The sequence below is a fragment of the Rattus rattus genome, chromosome 9 (genome assembly GCF_011064425.1).
Source record: "Rattus rattus isolate New Zealand chromosome 9, Rrattus_CSIRO_v1, whole genome shotgun sequence".
In the NCBI taxonomy this organism is placed as follows: Eukaryota; Metazoa; Chordata; class Mammalia; order Rodentia; family Muridae; genus Rattus; species Rattus rattus.
In genome coordinates this window covers 96,556,976-96,577,884 of record NC_046162.1, presented here as the reverse complement: position 1 = coordinate 96,577,884, position 20,909 = coordinate 96,556,976, and the positions used below count along the sequence as shown (strand labels likewise).

At 47.9% G+C, this 20,909-nt stretch overlaps 1 protein-coding gene across 1 annotated transcript; it reads left to right on the top strand.

The window, feature by feature from the left end:
• Positions 1-2,598: 2,598 nt before the first annotated feature.
• On the top strand, positions 2,599-16,128 carry Pipox (pipecolic acid and sarcosine oxidase). The gene is made up of 8 exons (XM_032912031.1): positions 2,599-3,783; positions 5,108-5,256; positions 12,808-13,021; positions 13,318-13,500; positions 14,008-14,154; positions 14,465-14,623; positions 15,169-15,244; positions 15,493-16,128. Exons 1-8 carry the CDS (start codon positions 3,670-3,672, stop codon positions 15,621-15,623), a joined length of 1,173 nt encoding a protein of 390 aa, XP_032767922.1. The 5' UTR covers positions 2,599-3,669; the 3' UTR covers positions 15,624-16,128.
• Positions 16,129-20,909: the final 4,781 nt, after the last annotated feature.

The window sequence follows — 20,909 nt, the reverse complement described above, 5'->3', positions numbered from 1 at the left end:
AGTTCAGCCCTCACATCTTCAGCGTCTCTGCCCCAGGACATGAGCCGCGGCTGCTGACACATACAAGCAGCAAGGTGTAGGGCTGTTGGCTCGCCCTTTAATATTCCTCCGATCTGGAATGGGTGTTAAAATGGAATTTGAGGGGATCGCTTCTCTCTGCCTGCCCCTGTCAGGACATCCACAAGGACGGGCAATCCTGATAGAAGGGGAAACCTTTAGAAACAGATTTGCTTTTCCTTTCAAGGTTGGGCCGTAGCCAGTGTCGGCTTTCGGAGAAGCCACCGTTTGAAATTCTTAACAAGAAGCAGAATGCTTGAGTTCAGGAATCCAGGGCAGGCTTGTGAAGTAGGGACGGGGAAATGGGATTGTCATTTCATCTCTGAAGGGATATTATATTAAACGGGGGTGCGGGAAATAGAGTGAGGCTCTGCAGCTTCCCTGCAGCTTCCACGGAGGGCTGAACAATATCGGGCAGCAGGAAGGACTGAGATTAAAACAAAGAAGAACTTCCCAGGTCCTGGATCCAGTAACCAGGGAGAAGAAGTGAAGCATTCGCTTCCCCTGGGGATTTCTCCTCCTTTTATAAATTGTGAATGGAGGCACCATTTTTATAGACTACGAGAACTAATGAGAATTAAGCTCAATTACCTCACCACCAATTTCTTCTTCGCTCTTTGATCAGCATGCACAGAAGTCATGGCTGTAACCAGTGTGCCGTTTGTGTTGTGTCTCTATCAATTTCATATCCCCATTTCTACAAAGCAGGGTCCTCGTGTCTGCCATTTGGAATCGCCACACAGTGCTGCATTGTATCAGCTTGTCAGCGTTTGCTGAGCTATTCCCTGATGTTGGATCGTTTCCATTATTATTTTTTTAATATTATAAGAGCTCAAATATGCATGTCTTCATACAAATGCCTTTTCCTCCCCCAAGGGAATAGTTCGCCAAATAGAATTTCTAGGTCAGAATGTTTGAACTATTTCACCCTATTGTCCGTGGTCCCCGGACATGCCACAGGCCCCTGTATACACGCCACCTGCAACAGGGACAATATAAGGTCGTATCGCTTTTATTTTTGTTTAGTTAATAGACACATAATAATACCTTAAAGAGTTATTTAATTCCCTCTCTTTGCCTGCTGGTGAGACTGGGCGCACTTCCATGCAAGGATTTATTGCCTGCTTTCCCTTGCGTGCAAGCTGTTCATCTCCACTGACATCTTATCACAAGAAATCCAGGGGCTGATCTTATATATTTCTATCAAGCCCTTACACTCTCAGGGTACCATATTTTTCTTGGTTATATCTGCTATTATTTTACTGTAAGGAATCTGTCCAGCGATGAGGCAGATGTTATCCTGTCCTCTGTGGGGTGAGGGGACAGAATGCAGTGACCTTTAGACTCTTTTTTTTTTTTCCCTCTCTCAGAAGGAAAAAAAAAAAAAAAAAAAAAAAACAACCCAGTCAAATGGCAGTCCTTCTTTGGGTTCCTATTTTACTAGAAAGGAAAGACCAGCCAGAAGACCGCTAGTTGCTAAGGCTACTCTGGGGGTTGCCTGTGGACCAGAAGTGTTGCTTCAATAGCCACTGTGCTGAGGTGGGACAACTCCCTGCAGTCTTTTTTTTTCTTTTTTCTTTTTTTCAGAGCTGGGGACCGAACCCAGGGCCTTGCGCTTGCTAGGCAATCGCTCTACCACTGAGCTAAATCCCCAACCCCAACTCCCTGCAGTCTTATGTGTCCCCACATCACTATTTTCTCTCTTTCACTGTACGGCCACCAGAAAAAGAACAACATGTTAAAATCAGAATCGTGACTATAAGCTCTCATTGTCACTACAGCATTGTAGTGAGGAGGGAGTGTCCCCAGGCAGGGCGGTAACTCAGGTGACAGAATTCTCGCCTAACACGTGTGAAGCCCTGGGTTTGATCCTCAGCACCACATTGAACCGATGTGATGGTGCAGGTTTATATCCCAGAAGGCAGGGGCAGAAGAACCAGAAGCTCAAGGTCACCCTCAGAGGCAAAGCAGATTGGAGGACAGTTGAGCAGTGCACGAGACCCTGTGTCCAGAAAAGAAAGAAGACACAAGAACAAGTGAGTTTTGGAGCAGAGAGACCTGGGTTCAAGTCTTAGCATCTTGGCATACCCAGATCCTGCCATCTTTGTCTGTTTTGTCTGTTTTTATGATTAGAAACAACCATCCTCAAAAGTTAGGGTCTAAAAAGCATTTTATTTTACTTCATAAAACTGAGGAATGCTGACACAGCTTGGCTGTTGGGTCATGGGTCACTCGGTGGTGATTAGTTGGTCTGGACACAAGGTCCAAAATAGCTTCTCTCTTAACATGTGACTGTCGGTGTCATCCTGGGACTTTTCTCATCTTCTCTCTCTCACAGAGTGACTAGACTTCTAACATGGTGGTTAAGGGTCTGAGAGCGAGTTCTTCAAGGCAAGAAGAGGATGTTGTCCAAAGGCATGGGTTAGAGTGTGGCCGTCACTTTATTCTACTAGGCAAGCATGTGATGAGAAGACTGACAGAGAACTCGAGGCTATCTAGAATCTGCCAAAAAAAAATGAGGATAAAAATACACAGAAAAACCAGAGAATTTAATGAGATAATGTATTCAGAGGCAGATTTACCAGGAAGCTAATAAAACTTCAACCATGGGGCTCCCTAATTGAGCGGTCTCTTCAAAGTCCTGCCATCTAATTTTGCATGACTAATTTTTTCTTTTTTTTCTCTCTCTTTTATTTTTAGTGCTGAGTATTGAACCCAGGACCTCAAGCATGCCAAACACAAAAGTCTACCGCTGAGCTGTGCCTCCAATCCCCCCTTTTCTTTTATCTTAAAATGGACCCCCAAATTGTATAAGAATCAGGACCTGCCAACTCTGGCTCTGTCCCCAGTGTCTGTAACAATACCCATTGAGCCTGCTGCCTGGCACAGAAGGCTTCTCTACACATGGCCCCTATGTGTGCTGAGCTAGCGCCTGGCTCCCCTGTGCCCGAGGACAAGGTCCTTCCTCTCGCCGTCCTTTCCTAGTTTTTTTTTTTTTTCCAGTATCATTTATTCTCCTTTTTCAACAAGAAAGTAAAACACACCGAGAATGATTTCATAATCACAAAACTGCCCTCCCAGTTGGCCCCTGCATCTACTCCCTGACCTCCCCACCCGCCAGGGAGGAGGGCCAAACCCTGGGCATCCTGCCAAGTTCTTAGCTGCCCCTGAAGATCTCTGGAGGAAGTCAAGCTGCAGAGAGGAAAGCCAGCAGGGGGAGGCAGCATTCCCGGTGCCCAGCTTGGTCTAGGAGGCATTGAAATTCCAGGGCCGAAGTCCTGAGACAAAGATCATAATGAGACAGGAAGGTGGCATGGGAAGGCGCCCATTTGCATGACAATAATTGAGCCAAGAATAGCAAGTTAGAGGGATACAAGGGTGAGGCTGGCAGCTGAGCCGGGCGAAACCTCACAAATCAGTTACCCAGCTCTGCTCTGCAGGGGGAGGCGGGGCTGAGCCCCGTGCCAGGCTTTTCTGGGAGGGAAAGAAGGACAAGGACACTGGCCCCAAGGGATTTTGGGAACACTAGCTTAACTGGACTTTGCCTTTCTCCTCCCCCTCTAGCCTGGAGGTGCCTTTGTTTGCCTTCTCCTTCGTGGGCTTTGTGGCATCATGGCTGCTCAGACAGATCTCTGGGATGCTATTGTGATTGGAGCAGGCGTCCAGGGCTGTTTTACCGCGTACCACCTGGCCCAGAATTCCAAGAAGGTCCTCCTGCTGGAGCAGGTACCCTGTCCTGTCCCCTTTCCTCTCCTAGGGAGGGCTTTCCAGAACTTGCCGGCTATAGGTGAAGCCAAAGGGCCGGACCTCAGGAATTCTGAGTGCTTAGCTTGTTTGCAGTCACTGCACGCGGATCTTGACAATTCAAAGGAAATTCCCACCACTCAAGAATCAAGAAGTGCCCCACCTCTCTTCATTCTTGCCACCCGGTCTTTTCTTTGTCCAAATGGTTGATCCAACCAGAAAAAGAATCAGTTCTGCTCTGGGTAACCTTAAATAAAGACGGTTTTGCCTAGAGGCAAAGGCTGATGTACCAGCTTTGGGGGAAGCTGTGTTTTCTCAGCCGCTCCTTCCAGAACCTCCCAGGAGCTGCTGTTGATTCTGCCACCTTTGGGTAACAGCTGCCTCTTCACTTGATGCCCTGGGAACTAAGACACAGGTCTTCTTTTCCTTAAAGGAAAAGTGGTCACATGACTTCTGGAAATGAAGGTGGCACTGGGACCCTGCAGGCCCCCTCAGGGGTGTGGCCTATGCAACCAGTCAAGCTGCGGTTTCTACCTCAGTGGCTTCTTCCTTTCCATTCTGCCTTGCAGCTCTCCAAGTTGGTTACCATTTCCTGGGAATTGTCTTCAATTCCTCTATTGTTTGCCCAAAGCCCAAGGGATTCCTGTCACAACCTGCAGGACAATCTCCATTTTGTTTCACCCCACCCCCAATCCCAAGATTGTTCCCTTATCCTGAGTACCTGAAGGCTCAGTGAGATGACATCCTTTTCCATATCCATAAAACCAAGGGGCTAGATTTGCATAATCTGGAAGGTTCTTTCTGATCTTGCTTTTCTAGGCGTCTAAGTGGGATGTGAATACAGTGGACTAATAGAAGGTTACTAATGAAGGGATGTGTGGCTGACTGAGAGGGCAATTTACAAAAGGAAAAACTTAGTCAGTGCCAAGGTACTGCTAACCCGAATGCCTGGCCAGTCAGTGGGCTACAAGGAGACCTGGAAGGATTATATGGAAATATTTAAAAATATCTAGGCCTGGTGACAAGGGCCTAAAAATCCTAGTTGCTCAGAAGACTGATGCAGGGGGATTGCATACTTAAAGCCTTCCTGTGCTACCTAACAAGATTATGTCTCAAATAAGAAATAAAAAGAGGTCTAAGGCAATAGCTCATCTGCAAGGCTTTGTGTGTGCAAGGCCAAAGGTTCAATCCCCGGGACCAGAAGGGAGAAGGGACCATGGGAAGTATGAGATGGCTCCTAAAGAACAAAGGGAAGGCTGAGCCCAAGGGCAGTGGCTTCCATTGTCTTTCTTGCCCCTGCTTCTAGTTCCTTCTTCCCCATTCCCGAGGAAGCTCACATGGACAGAGCCGCATAATCAGAAAGGCTTACCCCGAGGACTTCTACACAAGGATGATGGATGAATGTTATCGGACATGGGCCCAGCTGGAGCGTGAAGCTGGAACCCAGTTGCACAGGTGGGCAAGGGAGGAAGACCAGGAATGTGGGGAATCTGCCCCTCAGGTGCTTTGAAGGTGTGGTACTGTAAGGTATGGACTTGAAATGCAACTGGAGGGACACAAGCCCAAGAGGGAGGAGCCGGTCGTGGGGAGGCCTTCTGCTCACTGTCATGGTCTCTCCACCGACTCTGCTGGCCTCTGTCAGCTCAGAGTTCCAGGCCTGGTTAGACCCTATGTCCAAGTCTCCTACAGGTTGTGTTCTGAGAACTTAGAGAAACACCATGGGCAGGTATCTAGAGCAGGTCTGGAGCCATCTTATAGGGCCTGGGCCAAGATCTATATTCTTACTCATGTCCTAACTTAAAAATACTTATGTATATTTTATGTGTATGGATGTTTTATCTACATACTTGTATATGCAACTACATATGTGCTTGGTGCTGGGTGCCCAGAGAAGTATATCAGACCTCGGAACTGGAGTTACAGACAGTTGCAAGCTGCCATGTGGGTACTGGGAACTGCATCCTCTGCAAGGGCAACAAATACTCTTAACCACTGAGCCATCTCTCCTGCCTCCTAGTATCCTATCTTTCTATGCTGCACCTTCACCCCCACAACAACCCTACAAATGCATTTTATTAATCCACTATCCCCTGGGAACAAAATGAGGGTGTTCCAGGGGACAGACTGTTTGCCAGGAAGTGACCCTGCAACAGCTCCCTGTTGCCCTGTGGTTCTCTCCAAACCTTAGGGTTCCTCTGACAATGGCCTTTCTGACCCTCCTAGGGAAGGAAGCAGAAACCACTGCTGCTTCCCCTTTTACTCCTCTGAACTCTTAACTGAACCTCTTTTACACAACCCTGGCTCTGCCCTACAGGGTGGCAGTTATTTTAATGGCTGCGAACCAAGAGGTTACTGTTCTGTTACAAAAACACCATTAACTTAAGAACAAAGTGAAATCCATTATGCAAATACAGCCAGGGCAGCTAATTAAGGATTTATTCAGAGACAGCTAATACACCCAGCACCCAAATAAAGGAGAATGTCTTTCTGAGGAGTGGTCTGACAAAGGGATCCTTCTCTGGCTGTTGCCTGTGAGCACTATAAGGTAGGGGATGAGCCTGAGCCTTGAAGGGCAGAAGTCTGTCCAGCAAATGTTGACAGACAGGCAATCATGAAATGCCTGGTGTCACACAGTTTGGGTTTACTTCCTGCCTCAACTTCTACCTGCAGTGTGGTTGGGATCTCTGTACCTTATAGAGATTTTTGAAGGTTAAATAAAAGATTGGAAAATACTCGGCACAGTGCCTGGTATGTTGGAAGTCTCTCCCCACTATACTGGGTCTGTTGGGCTACAGAGGAGGAAGATCAAGAGGAAACAAAAGGGGAGGGGGACCAACAAGGACATGGGGATGTATCTCAGTTGGCAGAGTACTTGCCTAGCTTGCGTCAGGCCCTGGGTTTGATCCCCAGCTCCCCATGACACTGAGTATGGTGGTGCACTCCTTTAATGCCAACACTCAGGAAAGAGGCAGGAGGAATGGTACAGTGATTAAAGGCTGCACAAACTTGAGATCCAGGATTTGGATGCATCCATGTATCAAACCCTGAAGAGGCCAGAAACACATGTGGTCCCAAGCACCTCAGGAAGGGCCATTCTCTTCACATGTACAGCTCTCTTAGTTTGCTCCATGATCTTGGTTTGTTTTTTTTTTTTTTAAAAAGATTTATTCATTTATTATATATAAATACACTGTAGCTGTCTTCAGACACACCAGAAGAGGGCATTAGACCCCATTACAGATGGTTGTGAGCCACCATGTGGTTGTTGGGAATTGAACTCAGGACCTCTGGAAGAGCAGTCGGTGCTCTTAACCGCTGAGCCATCCCTCCAGCCCGTTCCACTGTTTTATATACGTGAAAAGGGAAGCTACTGAAGGTTAGGGTGTTTCTCTTCCCCTCTCCCTCTCTCCCTCTCCTGTCCCCTAATTTCTCCTCTTCTTCCTCTTCTTCTCATTCTTCCTCTTCTCCTTCCTCTTCCCCCTCCTCTTCTTTGGGTTGTTTTTACAAGGTCTCTTTGTGTTACCTCAAAGCTCCGGGTCCCATCGACGACCCTCAGTCTCTGGAGTATTGGGGACTGCAGGCGTGTGTCACTACCGGCTGTGTAGCAGTCTTAAGGCATTTCTGTACATCACTGAATTACTACACTCTCGGTTTGGAGCAGGGGTCAGCAAACTTATTCTGTAAGCCACACAGGAAGTATGCTAGGCTTCTCCAGCCATATGGTCTCTTGCAAATATTCAAGTCTGCCATTGTAGTGCGAAAGCAGTCAAAGATGCAAATAAATGAACCTGGATGTGTTCCAATAAGACTTTATTTCTAAAAAAAAAAACCCACTTTATTCCAAGACACTGAAATCTGAATTTCATGCTTTTTCCTTGTGCTTTTTAAAGGTTTATTTTTAAATTTTTTAAAAACTTAATTTTTATGCGTTTGAGTGCTTTGCTGCATATATGTGTGTACAACTCATACATGCCTGCTGCCCTTCGAGCTACCAGAAGGAATTTGATCCTTGGAAATGCATTTACAGAGTACAGTTGTGAGCCGTACTGAGAACTGAGCCCAGATTCGATCCTCCCTATTTTAATTTTTTATATGTATGAGTATATTATCTGCGTATATGTATGTGTATCATGTATCTGGTGCCCATGGAGGTCAGAAGGGGGTGTCATATCTCCAAGAACAGACAGTTGTTTACCATCATATGGGTGCTGGGAATCAAACCTGGGGCTCCAGCAAGAGCAGCCAGTGCTCTAACCACTGAGCCATCTCACCACCTACCCTCCTTTTAGAGACAAGATTTTATTTTGTCACTGGCCCCAGATGTGCTATGTCACCTAGACTGACTTCAAACTTCTTTTTTTTCCCGGAGCTGGGGACCGAACCCAGGGCCTTGTGCTTCCTAGGCAAGCGCTCTACCACTGAGCTAAATCCCCAACCCCGACTTCAAACTTGAGATCTCCTTGCTTTAGCCACTTGAGCACCTTCTGGGCCTGAGCTACCACCTGCTCCATATTTGTGTGTCTTGCAATAGTGTTCTGCTTTAGATTTCTAAAATTAACCACTGAAAGGATATAGAAACTATCCTAACTTGTGGCTTAAATAGACAAGAAGCTAGATTTGGTCCAAACCGGCTGTGTTGGCAGTGCAGACCTCCAAACAGATTCAGGCCTAAGTGATCTCAGGTTTGAAAAGCGCTCCTGTGCGTGGTGCCATAACCTGTATGAAAGCAGTGCTCAGACGTCTCCCAGCTCCAATTAAGACAAATGAAGAGTAATGCGAATGTGCTTTAAAACCCTTCAAAGCACGATGGAATGCTAAGTATTATTATTGTCGTTGCTGCTATTCCATCATTAACAACTCCTTTCTTACGGCTACCCTAATTTACCCACGTGTGCTAGGCTTTTTTTTTTTTTTTTCCCTGTACTGTGTGGGATGTAGTACAGACACCGCCGCTCTCGGAATGGAATCTGATTCTCCACCTTTGGGCTGAGTGCCATCCAAATTGCCTTAGCTTTGCTCCTAATTTTGATTTTCTAAATGATTTCATCATCTTTGTCGTCCGAGCTTCTCTCTAGATCCTTCTAGACACGCTGGCGTAATACCGTAAGATAAACGATAGAAATGAATGTATTTAATGTCATCTGATGATGATTTGAAAAACCACAGAAACCTTTACGAGCCAGCGGTGGGGGGAGGTTGCCCAGTTCTCCTGTTCTGCTTCCTGTGAAAGCGTATGAAACACGGGTGGGCTAAGGTTATTTGCATATATTCTGGGAACAGACAATGACTTGTGTCGGATCCTAAGGCCTGAGTCTTTTGTGATGTGTACAGCCGGGATGCTGGTACCAACAGAAAAGCCAGGCTCTGAGACCGGCTCTTTCCTGCCCCGCCTTCTCCCTTTGAGTTCTACTATCCAGCTCCTGACCCCGGCTGCCCCTGCTTCACTGACAATATCAGACAAGATCACAGCCGTAGGCAGTACAGCTGCTGGCAGAACCTGGTGGCCCCCTCCGCAGCTGCTGCTTCCTGTGCCTGCGAAGTGTCTGGCTTGTCAGCCACATCCCCTCCCTGGAGCAATCTTTGTTAACCAATTCCACCTCGGCCCACTGAGCGGAAGATGAAATACAGAGAAGCCGTTCCCAAACCTACAAAGACAGCAGCCATTACCGGGGCCCTTCCCCAAGGTGATGCTGAGAGCTGGCACTTTGAACTGGAGCAAAGACAAAGACAGCCAGAGCCCCCGAGCTGGGAAAGGGAAGGTTCAGGGAGAGTTGTCTACCCCCTCCCTGTTCTCCTCTCCCTGCTGACCGCTAGCCCTATTTTAGTAACGGCTGGAGATTCCTGATCAATCACCAGCTCCCGTGGCATGGGACACAGAGGGGTCAACCGTCCAGAGGTTCTTCAACAGCCTCTTCTCAGTGCTGGCGCAAAGTGGGCCGTGAGGAAGGTGTAGTCCATACCAAGGGCTTCCTATTAAGGTGACGGGCATTCTGGGAGGTGGGAGTTGCAAACTTGCTAGGGTTCCCTGGTAACTCTAGGGTCTCAGTGCCTCCTCCCTAGACTCACCCTGACTATTTATTTCTTAGTTTCCCCCCTCTCTGTAGAGAGACTTTTGTCCCTTTCACCTTTTTTCTTAAACTTTGTAGCTTGGGTCTGAGCTTAAAAAAAAAAAAAAAAAGGAGGAGGAGGGGTCCCTAAGCACAGGCGTAAGAAATTGATGCAGAATCAGTAGTCTATTTATTGGGCTCCAGGAAAAACCATTAAGAAAATAAGCACTTAAATGATTTTCAATCTGCCTGTGGAAGTCATCTGTCTTCATACTGGGGGAAAGGCCTGGTTTCTGATCCTGGTTTTGATTGACTGATTTCCAATTCCCTGAGCATTTCCCACAGGAGCCCCTCACCTATCTCCCATAATGACAGGCCTTTGCATTTCCAGGCAGTGTTTTACATTTATTTCCGATTTGCTCATAATGGTCAAAAAAAAAAAAAAAAAAAAAAAAAACTCTCTCCAATCCAAGGCATTTCTCCAACGGTGCACGGTTTCCCTCAGGCCAAATAGCTCAGCTGTGATCCACGGAAAATGAGAATTTCCCAAACACATCTTCGGACTTGGGGAGGGTCCGGCATCACGGATTCAGATGGAAAATTTCCCACTGTTAGATCAATATCTGGGCTAAGGAATAAATGCCACAGGGGCAGAGAGCTGGAGCAAAATGATTACAATCGGAGCAATTACATTCGGCGGAATCAGCTCGGTGATTACTCCTCGGGCTGGGGAGCTCTGCCTTCATCCACCACAGGACGGCTTGGGAATTAGAACATCACTCAGCATTTCATAATTCGACAGATTTCCCCGTTGTCTTGGCACAAGTTCATTTTCCCCACACAATACGTCTCTGTAAATGGAGTTCTGTTCAAGGAAAGAAGGAAGGTAGGAAGGAAGGCCAGGCGGAAGGAGGAAGGCGAAGTATGCCAGGGTACAGGAGAGACCAAGGCTGTGATATTGCATGCAGAGCTTAAGAGACACTCTGGGATTTTTCTCTGGACCGGAGAGCTGACATGTGACTGCTTAGAAGAGCTGTAAGCCATGTCTTTCCCACAATTCCACTTAGCCTGGAGCCCAGCAGGTAAAAAGGTTCAAGCGCACCTGAGTAGATGCAGCATATACCTGAAATCCAACACTTGGCAGACGGTGGCTGGAAGACCTCGAGGTTGAGGCCAGTCTAGGATGCATAGTAAGTCCCTTTCTTGAGAAAATCAAAACAAAAAGAGACATCCCAGACCGGGGGTGTGGCTTGCCTGGCGAGGTATTTGTCTTGTGTGTAGGAATTCCCCCGTTCCATTCCCAGCATGGTAAACAAAACACTGGGTGCTTCTTCTTCTCCTTTTGGAGATACTGGGATGGGATCCAGGCCCTTGTGCTTGGGTCTGAGCTAGGCAAATGCTCTCCTCTAAGCTACACCCTCTAGCCTTTGGGGTGGTTTCCTAATTATCTTGTTGACCAAGCAGTTGACTGGGCAAGTTTTCATGACTTGAGAACTAATCTGAAGTTCTCTGGGGAGGCTACAGAAAGGAAACTGGCTCCTGGCTGCAGATTCTGCCTCCTCTAACCTGAGCCGAGCTTTGAAGAGGCAGAGCTGGCGTCACTCTCACACCCTGAATGGTGGGTAGGCGGGGGCCGTGGCGAATCGATTGGGCACGCTGCGCGGCTCTGTGTACTGACACCGGCCCCCAGGCCCACTGCATTCCTACCCCCTCCCAGTCTTCCCTTTAATCCCCACGACCAGATAATGTGGGATTTGGAAGCATGTAATATCCATGAGGCTCCATTATAGGCTATTACGAGCTTTATGTGCAGTACCCGGGGGATGCAGCAGGCTGCTGCTGGTCTGCGAAGCTACTAAGGCCAAGAGAGAACGTAGGAACCGTCCAGAGGGCCAGGGGCACCCTTCCATTGTTTAGATAGCTCCGCCCCTCCTCCCCAAAGGGACTTATGGTCTATTATGGCAGAGTTGCAGGGAGCATCAAAGAGGAAGCGTCAAAGGGAAACCGCTCTCTCCCTCACAGAGTAAGAAGGATAAAAGAAGTTTAGGGAAACTCTCTGAGTTTATTGCTGGAGCTCTATGCACCAATCAGTGTTTGTTCCTATGTATGAAAATGCCAAAGTGTCTGCGTGACCTTCTGGAGCGCTGCAGGCTTGGCATCCCTAGCCTCTGTCCACTCAGTGTGAGTGGCAACCCCAGGCATTGTGGCAACCGCAAAACACCTGTACTGCCACTGACCTAAAGGGAGTCCTGGGTTTCAGAGGAGGAATTGGGGCCTTGGAGTAGTGAGTCACCAGTCAATGTCACACCAAGGTGACACCCGGATTAGAAGCAGAACCAGATCTCCTTTTTCCTGAAAAAAGGAGAAACAATGAGGCAGGCAAATGCACAAGGTCAAAGCAGTGTTAGGAAGAAGGAGGGGGCGGAGAGCCAGAGGGATGACCGGATGTTAATGTCCATTCCCAGAAACCATGTTGGATGGTTTACAGCTGTCTGTGTCCCAGGTCCCAGCGATCTGACACTTCTGTGGGCCCCTTACAATTTTAAAAACGTTTTATAAAAATAAATCTTTGAAGAATAAAATAGAAGGGGAGAAAGGAAAAAGAAATGGGGGAAGTTGTGGACTAGTACAGAGCGGGTAAGGAATCAAATCACATCACAGTGGATACCTGCTCTTTTGTTTGGCATTTCCAAGGTGTAAGGAAGGTCATGGGGACTGAGGACCTCTGCTGTCAAGAACAGGATGGAGGGACAAGTGACCGTGAGTGTCAGGGGAGGACTTGGGAATGGCCTGGACATCAGCTGGAGAACGCCAGCACGCCAAGATGGCTTTACCTGTGCTCTGAATGTTAGACGGAGCTGCCAATGCTATAGACATGAGTCCCTCACTGAGGAGTGAGACCAGGTGGCCAGGGCCATGACAGACCCCTTCACCCATTTGGCCTTTTCTTTCGAAACAGGCAGACCGAACTCTTGTTTCTGGGAATGAAGCAAAGTCCAGGATTAAAGACAATCCAGGCCACTCTGTCTAGGCAGGGGATTGACCACGAGTGCCTTTCGTCAGTGGATTTAAAGCAACGCTTTCCAAACATTCGGTTCACCAAGGGAGAAGTAGGGCTCTTGGACAAGACTGGAGGTGTCCTCTATGCAGACAAGGCCCTCAGAGCCCTCCAGGTGAGGCTATGCAGCCCCAGGGCAACACAGCTCCTTTCTCTGGGCATGCTGGTCCTAGTCAGGCAGCCCTAGGCCCATGTCAGTATAAAGGTCTTTGTTCCCTTTGACTTTGGTTCTGATTTTTAAAACAAGTCTCTCTTCCTCTCTCTCTTCCTCTCCCTCTCCCTCCTCTCTCAGCACACTTAAAAGGGGGGACTAAATTGTGCACTTTTGTCTGCCCTAAGTGATGGGTTCTTGGTCCCCCAGGTTGAACCATATACACAACTAAGTCATCTCTCTGGTCCCTGACCTTCCAGCATGTAATCCGCCAGCTAGGAGGCGTGGTGCGTGATGGAGAGAAGGTGGTGGAGATAAGACCTGGTCTACCTGTCACAGTGAAAACCACCTTGAAGAGCTACCAAGCCAACAGCTTGGTCATCACTGCTGGTCCCTGGACCAACCGGATTCTTCGTCCCCTGGGAATTGAGTTGCCTCTCCAGGTAGGGTGAGCTTGGAGACCTGAGGGTCAGTCATTAAGAGGAGAAATCCTGGAGCCAGTCAGACTTGACTTTGAGCCTCAGATCTGCCACTTCCTAGTGGTCAATGTTGGGCAAATGAGTTCACCTCATTAAGCGTCAGTTTTACCAATATGGGAAATAGCAGCTACCCCAAAAGGCTATTGGTGGATTAAACTATCCGGTGTTGTACACCAGAGCCTCCGGGAGACAGGCAGCTGTATAGCCCTACATAAATGTGAAGTGTATCAACTCCTGAAAAGCTAATGAAGTAGGGTTGGGATGCTGCTATGTGAGAGAACTGAGAAGAGGGACACGAGATTTTTGCAGACCTTTGTGAAAAGCATAATGTATATCCTATGCACGTGACATACATACATGACAAGAACTAGGTAAAACCGGTTGGATATGAAAGGGCCGCAGGACCCCACCAGAACCTGCTGTCATTGACCATGGCTTCCCCCTTTATCTCCAACTTCCTCCTGCACCAAGACCCTTCGGATCAATGTGTGTTACTGGCGAGAGAAGGTCCCTGGGAGCTATAGTGTGTCACAAGCTTTCCCATGCATCCTGAGTCTGGATCTGGCCCCCCACCACATCTACGGACTGCCAGCCTCAGAGTACCCAGGGCTGATGAAGGTTAGGAGAAAATGCTAAGAAAGCTACTGCACTACCAAGTGCCCATGCAGACCTTGGTATCCATGCTAACCCTCGTAGCACCACCCTCCTGGAGTCGGCTTCACTATTGGCCATTTGCAGCATAACCTCTTAGGCGCGGGGCGGGGCTGAAGATAAGGGCTAGGTGCTAACAATAGCTAGCACGTGCCGGGATTGGGGATTGGGATGATGGGTGGACACATCCTGTATCCAAGCCCACCCCTCACCAGCTAGTATGCCCAGAAGGCCAGCTTTACAGCTCATCCAATGGTGGTTGGGGGGGCACGGGTAGGTGTGCTATCACCATGGTGACAGTGTGGACCCAGAGGAGCGGGACTGCCCCAAAACCTTCTCAGACATCCAAGACGTTCAGATTCTATGCCACTTTGTCAAAGATTATTTACCAGGCCTGAGGCCGGAGCCAGACATCATGGAACGCTGCATGTACACGGTAAGCAGGCTGAAGGCTGTTCCAATCTGCAAAATGGGGGGTGGGGGCGGAGATAGACAGACCTATGGCTGGCCAGGCCTGACTCCATTTGACCTCTGACCCAGTGCATGACTTTCAACTAATTCCTGTGTGTTGGTTCACCTCTATGAGAGAGGGGCCTGTTAAAGATTATTCATATTCCTTTTTATTAGGCGGTGAGGCTTTTGCCTGGCAGTCCTTCCCTAAATTTCCCAGAAGAGCTCTAAAACAGTTCTTGGCAAGATGTTCCCAGTTGAGCAGGCCTTGGGGACAAAGAGAAGAGACAGATGCCACCAGGCCCGAGGCATCTTGGCTCAAGTTAGTTCACAAAGATGACAACCTACTGTGTCCATGGCACTGTAGGAGAGTGGCAGCTATTCAGTGAGAACAGAGGGGATTGGGCAAGCAGGGAGCAGACCCCAGCCCCATCCAGTTCTCTCTCGAAAGAGTCCCCAGCCAGTTCCTTCCAGCCAGAGCCTATAGATCCTACCTGTCTTCAGAGGACACAGGTGTGACTTTCCTTCTAGAATACTCCCGATGAGCACTTTATTCTTGACCGCCACCCAAAGTATGACAACATTGTCATCGGTGCTGGATTCTCTGGTGAGTTTGAGGATGGGCAGGTGGGGTACCTGTGAGCAGACCAAAGGGTGGTCCTGCAGGCTTTTGCAGAAGGCTGGACACGGGGTGTATAGGCAGTGAAAAAAAAGAGGGGGTAATTGTGGTAGGTGGCAATTTCTGGTTTGGGGGTAAGACCATGAGAAGAGGTAGCCCTGTCTGGGTAAGGAGGAAGCCTCTCTAGAGTCCAGAGTTTATACTTGAAGATACATGACACGATCTCCTCCTCCCAGGTCATGGATTCAAGTTGGCCCCTGCTGTGGGGAAGGTCCTCTATGAGCTAAGCATGAAATTACCACCATCCTATGACTTGGCTCCATTTCGAATAAGCCGCTTCTCTAAGCTGAGCAAAGCCCACCTTTGACCCCAGCTGACTGTCTCCTGGGCAGGAAAGCCCTCCTAGGGAAGACTTCTAAGAGAAGGATGTCGCCTTGAGTTTCTTTTCCTCCTGTTTCAGTGGAATCTCCCGTAAACACCAAATGATTGAACCTCTTTCCCCAATCAGCTTCCCAACTCTATCTCATTTCTTCTTCCCAGAAAGTCAGCGAGACTCACCATCACAGAACAGCAAGGAGCTTTAAGATGGATGTCCCAATGGGGAGGGGCTCGAGACGGCTCAGTAGACTAAGGGACTCCTTTAAATTTCTCTTTGCTGGGACACTGGATAAATGCGAGATAGCCTTGACTAAATCTGCTCAGGGGAATGTGAAAAAGGAATCTTTTATAAACCACTAGTGCCTTTGGGGTTTCTTTGCCAAAATCTTGAGCCAGCCTCTACCACTAAGTCTCATAAAGTCTCACCTCTAATAAATAAACATTTGCCAGAAAAAAAAAAGGTTGCTGAAAATAATAAACAAAAATCTGGATTACATAATGTCTGTGGTGGTCTTTATTTTCTACATAACCCCATTTCTTATCAGCTCTAATTATCTAAATTAGTACCACAGAGTCTGTTACGGTGAGGAATCCACGGAGTCTCCGACCTATCAATAAACTGTGTCCCTCTGGTCTACTGCTTTGTCTGGTCCTCATCTTCTCTCTGGATCTGTAAAGAAGCTTAGCTCCCCGCTCTCTCTCATTAAGGTGTATTGTCAGGTCCTTATGAAGACAGAACTGTTATACCAGAAAGAAAGCGAGAGACACACTCGCTTAGAAACCCCGTTCAATGTTTGAATGTTAAATGTGCCATTTTATTATCATTAGGATTGCTCCCACTTAATGAAACTGCATTAGCACCGAGTCGGCTGGTCTCCTTGCACTAATTGCTTTGCGAGAGAATGGGGCTTGTAACTACCCCTGGTGGGTGGAGGGGTGAAGGGTGTGAGCGTGGACTCAGGCAAGGCTGATGTGCTTAGAGCAGTGGTTCTCAACCTTCCTGATGCTGTGACCTTTAACACAGCTTCATTTGTTCACTTAGCAAACATTACATTTGTTGCTACTTCATAACTCTAACTTTGCTACAATGTAAATATCTGATATGCAGGATCATTGATATGGGACTCTGGTGAAAAGGTTGTTTGACCCACAGGTTGAGAATCACTGACTTAGATGGTACCCAAAAGCCAGGGGTGAGAGACCTCTAGATAGAGCCAGCAGCATCCTGGAGAACAGGATCTTACATGTTCTGGGGAGAGAGAAGCTGGGGCAAGGTGGGGTGGATATGACAGGAAGAAGGACAGGGAACCTGAAGGAAATGTTCCCAAAGAAATACACCACGAAAGAAGTACTCTACCTCCCTTAGTCCTTTAAGGGCCAAAGAGGTGTGTTAGCTCTGACTTCTCCAGTGAGTTCCAAAAGCCAGATGACTCTGTCAGCACCATGCCAAGTCAACTTTCGAAGGCAATTTCAGTTGGTTGTCTCAGATACTCAGTGTCCATAAGATGATGATAATAATACTGACTGACCATATAGAGGTGTGTGAGAACCAAATATTATTCACTTACTCATCTGATACATAAATACTGAGATTTAGTTTCTACAATGTGTCGGGTGCTGTGTGGATGCCTCTGTGAACCTGTTACTTTTTTTTTTTTTTTTTCTGGAGCTGGGGACGGAACCCAGGGCCTTGCGAGGGCCTTGCTCTTGCTAGGCAAGCGCTCTACCACTGAGCTAAATCCCCAACCCTGAACCTGTTACTTTTAACTGTCACCTTGAAACAACCTGGAATCATCTAGGAAGAGACTCTTAGTGAGGGAGACCCTAGATTGGCCTGTGGGCAGGTCTATGAGGGATTGTCTAGACTGCTAACTGACAGGGGAAGACCTAGCCCACTGGAGGCATCGTCCCCCAGGCAGTGTCCCTACAGTCTATAAGGGTAGGGAAGGCTAGCTGAGTATTAGACAGGCAAACAAGGATACTTATGTTTATTCTCTCTCTGCTCTTGACTATAGATGTGATACTTTAAGTCTCTGCCTGGACTTCCTTATAATAATGGGCTCTAATCTGGAATTGTAAGTCAAATAAACCCATTTCTTCCCTAAATTGCTTTTCCCCCCCAGGATATTTGTCTCGGCAATAGAAAAGAGACTAAGACAATCAGTAAACACTCAGAGGAAATCCCTGTTTTAAAACAGCAGAGTAGGCCTGTCTTAGTTAGTTAGGGTTTCTGCTGCTGGGATAAAGCCCCGTGACCATAAACACCTTGGGGAGGAAAGAGTCTATTTTTAGCTTACAACCATCAAGTCACACTCCCTTGCTGAAGGAAATCAGGGCAGGAACTCAAACAAGGGAAGGACCCGGAGTCCTGAGCTAATGCCAAGGCCATGGAGGAGTGCTGCTTACTGACTTACTCCTTCTGGCTTGCTTAACTTGCTTTCTTACAGCATCCAGAACCACCAGCCCAGAGGTGGCACCATTCACAATGGACTGGGTCTTCCTCATCAATCTCTAATTAAGAAAACACCCTACAGGCTTGCCTGATCTTATGGAGGCATTTTCCCATTATGACTCATTTTCCCAAATGAGTCTAGCATGTGTCAAGTTGACATAAAACTAGCACAAGGACCTCAAAAAAAAAAAAAAATAGAAAGAGAAAATGGTCTATGATTGGGCAGTTCCGCTTCTGGGACTATATCTCCAAAAGACTGGAACCTAGGGTCTCAAAAAAGATACCTCTATACCCATGGTTACAGTATCATTGTTCACAATGACCAAAAGGCAGAAAAGGCCCAGATGTCCATTTACACATGAGTGGACGAACAGAATGCAGTCTGCCCATGTCATGGGGTAGTAGTCAGTCTTGAAGAGATCCCTGACAAGGCTGTGTCAAGGCTGAACTGAGCTCACACCAAGTGAGATAAGCAGAGACAAAAGAACCAATACTGTGCAGTTCCGACCAGCGACCAGCGACCAGCGGTGAGAGCCACAGAGGGAGACAGAGAATGTAGCTTGCCAGGAGCCAAGAGGAGGTGGATATTGTGCTCTGTTTATGGGTCCAGAGCCTTAGTTCTAGAGGATGAAAAAAGTTCTGGAAGTTGGTCACACAGCCGTGTGAATGTGTTTAATGCCACTGAGCTAACCACATACCTAAAATAGCTAAGATGATAAATGTTATCTGTATTCCACCATGAGTTTTAAAAATTCATGTTCTTATGGAGCTGAGGGTGGTAGACATGTAAGCAATGCATGCATGTAAATTGTAGCACATGAGAAAGTACACACATGAGAAGGTGCAAGTACATGTATAACACATGAGAAGGTGCATGCATGCATGTAAACTATGACACATGAGAAGGTGCATGCATGTAAATTATAGCACATGAGAAGGTGCATGCATGTAAACTACAACACATGAGAAGTGCATGTATGTAAATTATAACACATGAGAAAGAAAGTAGATGTATAACACATGAGAAGATGCATGCATGCATGTAAACTATGACACATGAGAAGGTGCATGCATGTAAATTATAGCACATGAGAAGGTGCATGCATGTAAACTATAACACATGAGAAGGTGCATGTATGTAAATTATAACACATGAGAAGGTGCATGCATGTAAATTATAACACATGAGAAAGAAAGTACATGTATAACACATGAGAAGATGCATGCATGCATGTAAACTATGACACATGAGAAGGTGCATGCATGTAAATTATAACACACGAGAAGGTGGCTAGTGCTTTGGGGGACATAAGACTAGGGAAGGACAGGAAACACTGGGAGAAGCTGAGCCTTCCCATGAGTGGTCAAAGGCCTCCTACTGAGGAGTGGATCATAAGGCAAGCCATGTACTGGGTGTCTATTAAAGAACGGTATGAAGTGCGGAGGCGACAGGACTCGTTTGCTAGAGTCTGCATGAAACCCTGGGTTCAGAACCTCAGCACCCCTTAAGCCAGGCATGGTGCACGCCTGTAATCTCAGCACTTAAGAGGAGACAGGAGGACTGGAAGTTCAAGGTCATGCTTGGGAACTTAAAGATGAACTTGAGGCCAGCCTGGTCCTGGTTGAAAAAGAAAAGGAATAAGTCACAAACAAGGGGCCTGTGGTAGAGGTGTCAGATAGACTAGATGCCGAAGGCCTGCACCCTGCCTGTGAGCTCAGCAACTCTCATGCTGACAAAGCTGGCAAGAGCCGGTGGCTAAGAGCATCCCCCTGCTCCATGGCCCACCGCCTGCCTTCTATTTTCTCTCCCCCATCCTCCTCCCCCGCCAGCTGCAGCTCCCCTTCTAAAATATCCAGCTTTATTCAGTTTGTCAGTGACAGCCAAAAGGGGAGACCGATGTCTTGCAGAAGCTGAGAAAGGACAGTTGGGGGAGGCTACTAAACCCTGCCTGAGCAGGCTTAGGCCTTTGTAAGAGAGTCCCCATGTAAGGGACAACTGTGAGCAGTGGGCAGAGCCACTGTGAAAGGAGACTGGGGTGAAGCAGGGGTCAGGTAAGAAAGACTGGGAACCTGCGGACCAAAGGGCCAGTGTGTCCAGGTGGGAGGAAGAGAGCGTTTCTCGGCTGTGGTTGGATGGGATACAGGAGAGGTGACACAGGGAGGCAGAAGACACCACAGGAGAGGCTGCAGGACAATGAGGGGCCTCTGTAATAGCAGAGGATTTGCCTAGCACAGTATTATCTCATTGCTTTCCGTTCGCCTGAGCGCAGCCAGGCATCCCCTCGCGGGCAGCCCCTACATATCTTCAAGATGGAGGGAAATCAGAAGCAATTGTGAAGCAGTAGGAGTCCTCAGGAGGGGCAGCTGGGGTCTGCACAGGCTGCAAGGGAGAGATAAGGGCAACGAAGAGAAAGAGGCCGGAGTGGTTGCCAACCAGACTGAGGAAAACAGAGGCTGGCTAAAAATAGACTGGGCCTATGCAGGGAGGAGAGCCGGGCCAGAGGGGGATGGGGGGAGCCGAGGCAATCGATGCCGCTCCCCACTCTGACCCAATTCTTCATCTCTCAGCCTCACCAAATTGACAAATGAGGTCTTGGTGGGGAAAGACTGGCATAGAGCGGGGAGAGGGCCCAGTGATCTGCCGGGCATTGTGAGGAAAAGAGCGATGCGGCGTGGTCAGTACCGATTCAACTCTTGCAAAGTTTGGTATTCCGGAACAGGCTTGTGAGTTTAAGGGACGTGAATCCAACCTGGAAGAGGCTCAGCTGTCTGGGAAGCCAAAACAGGGCAACCAGAGAGAGGAGCTGGCCTGGAGACACAGGC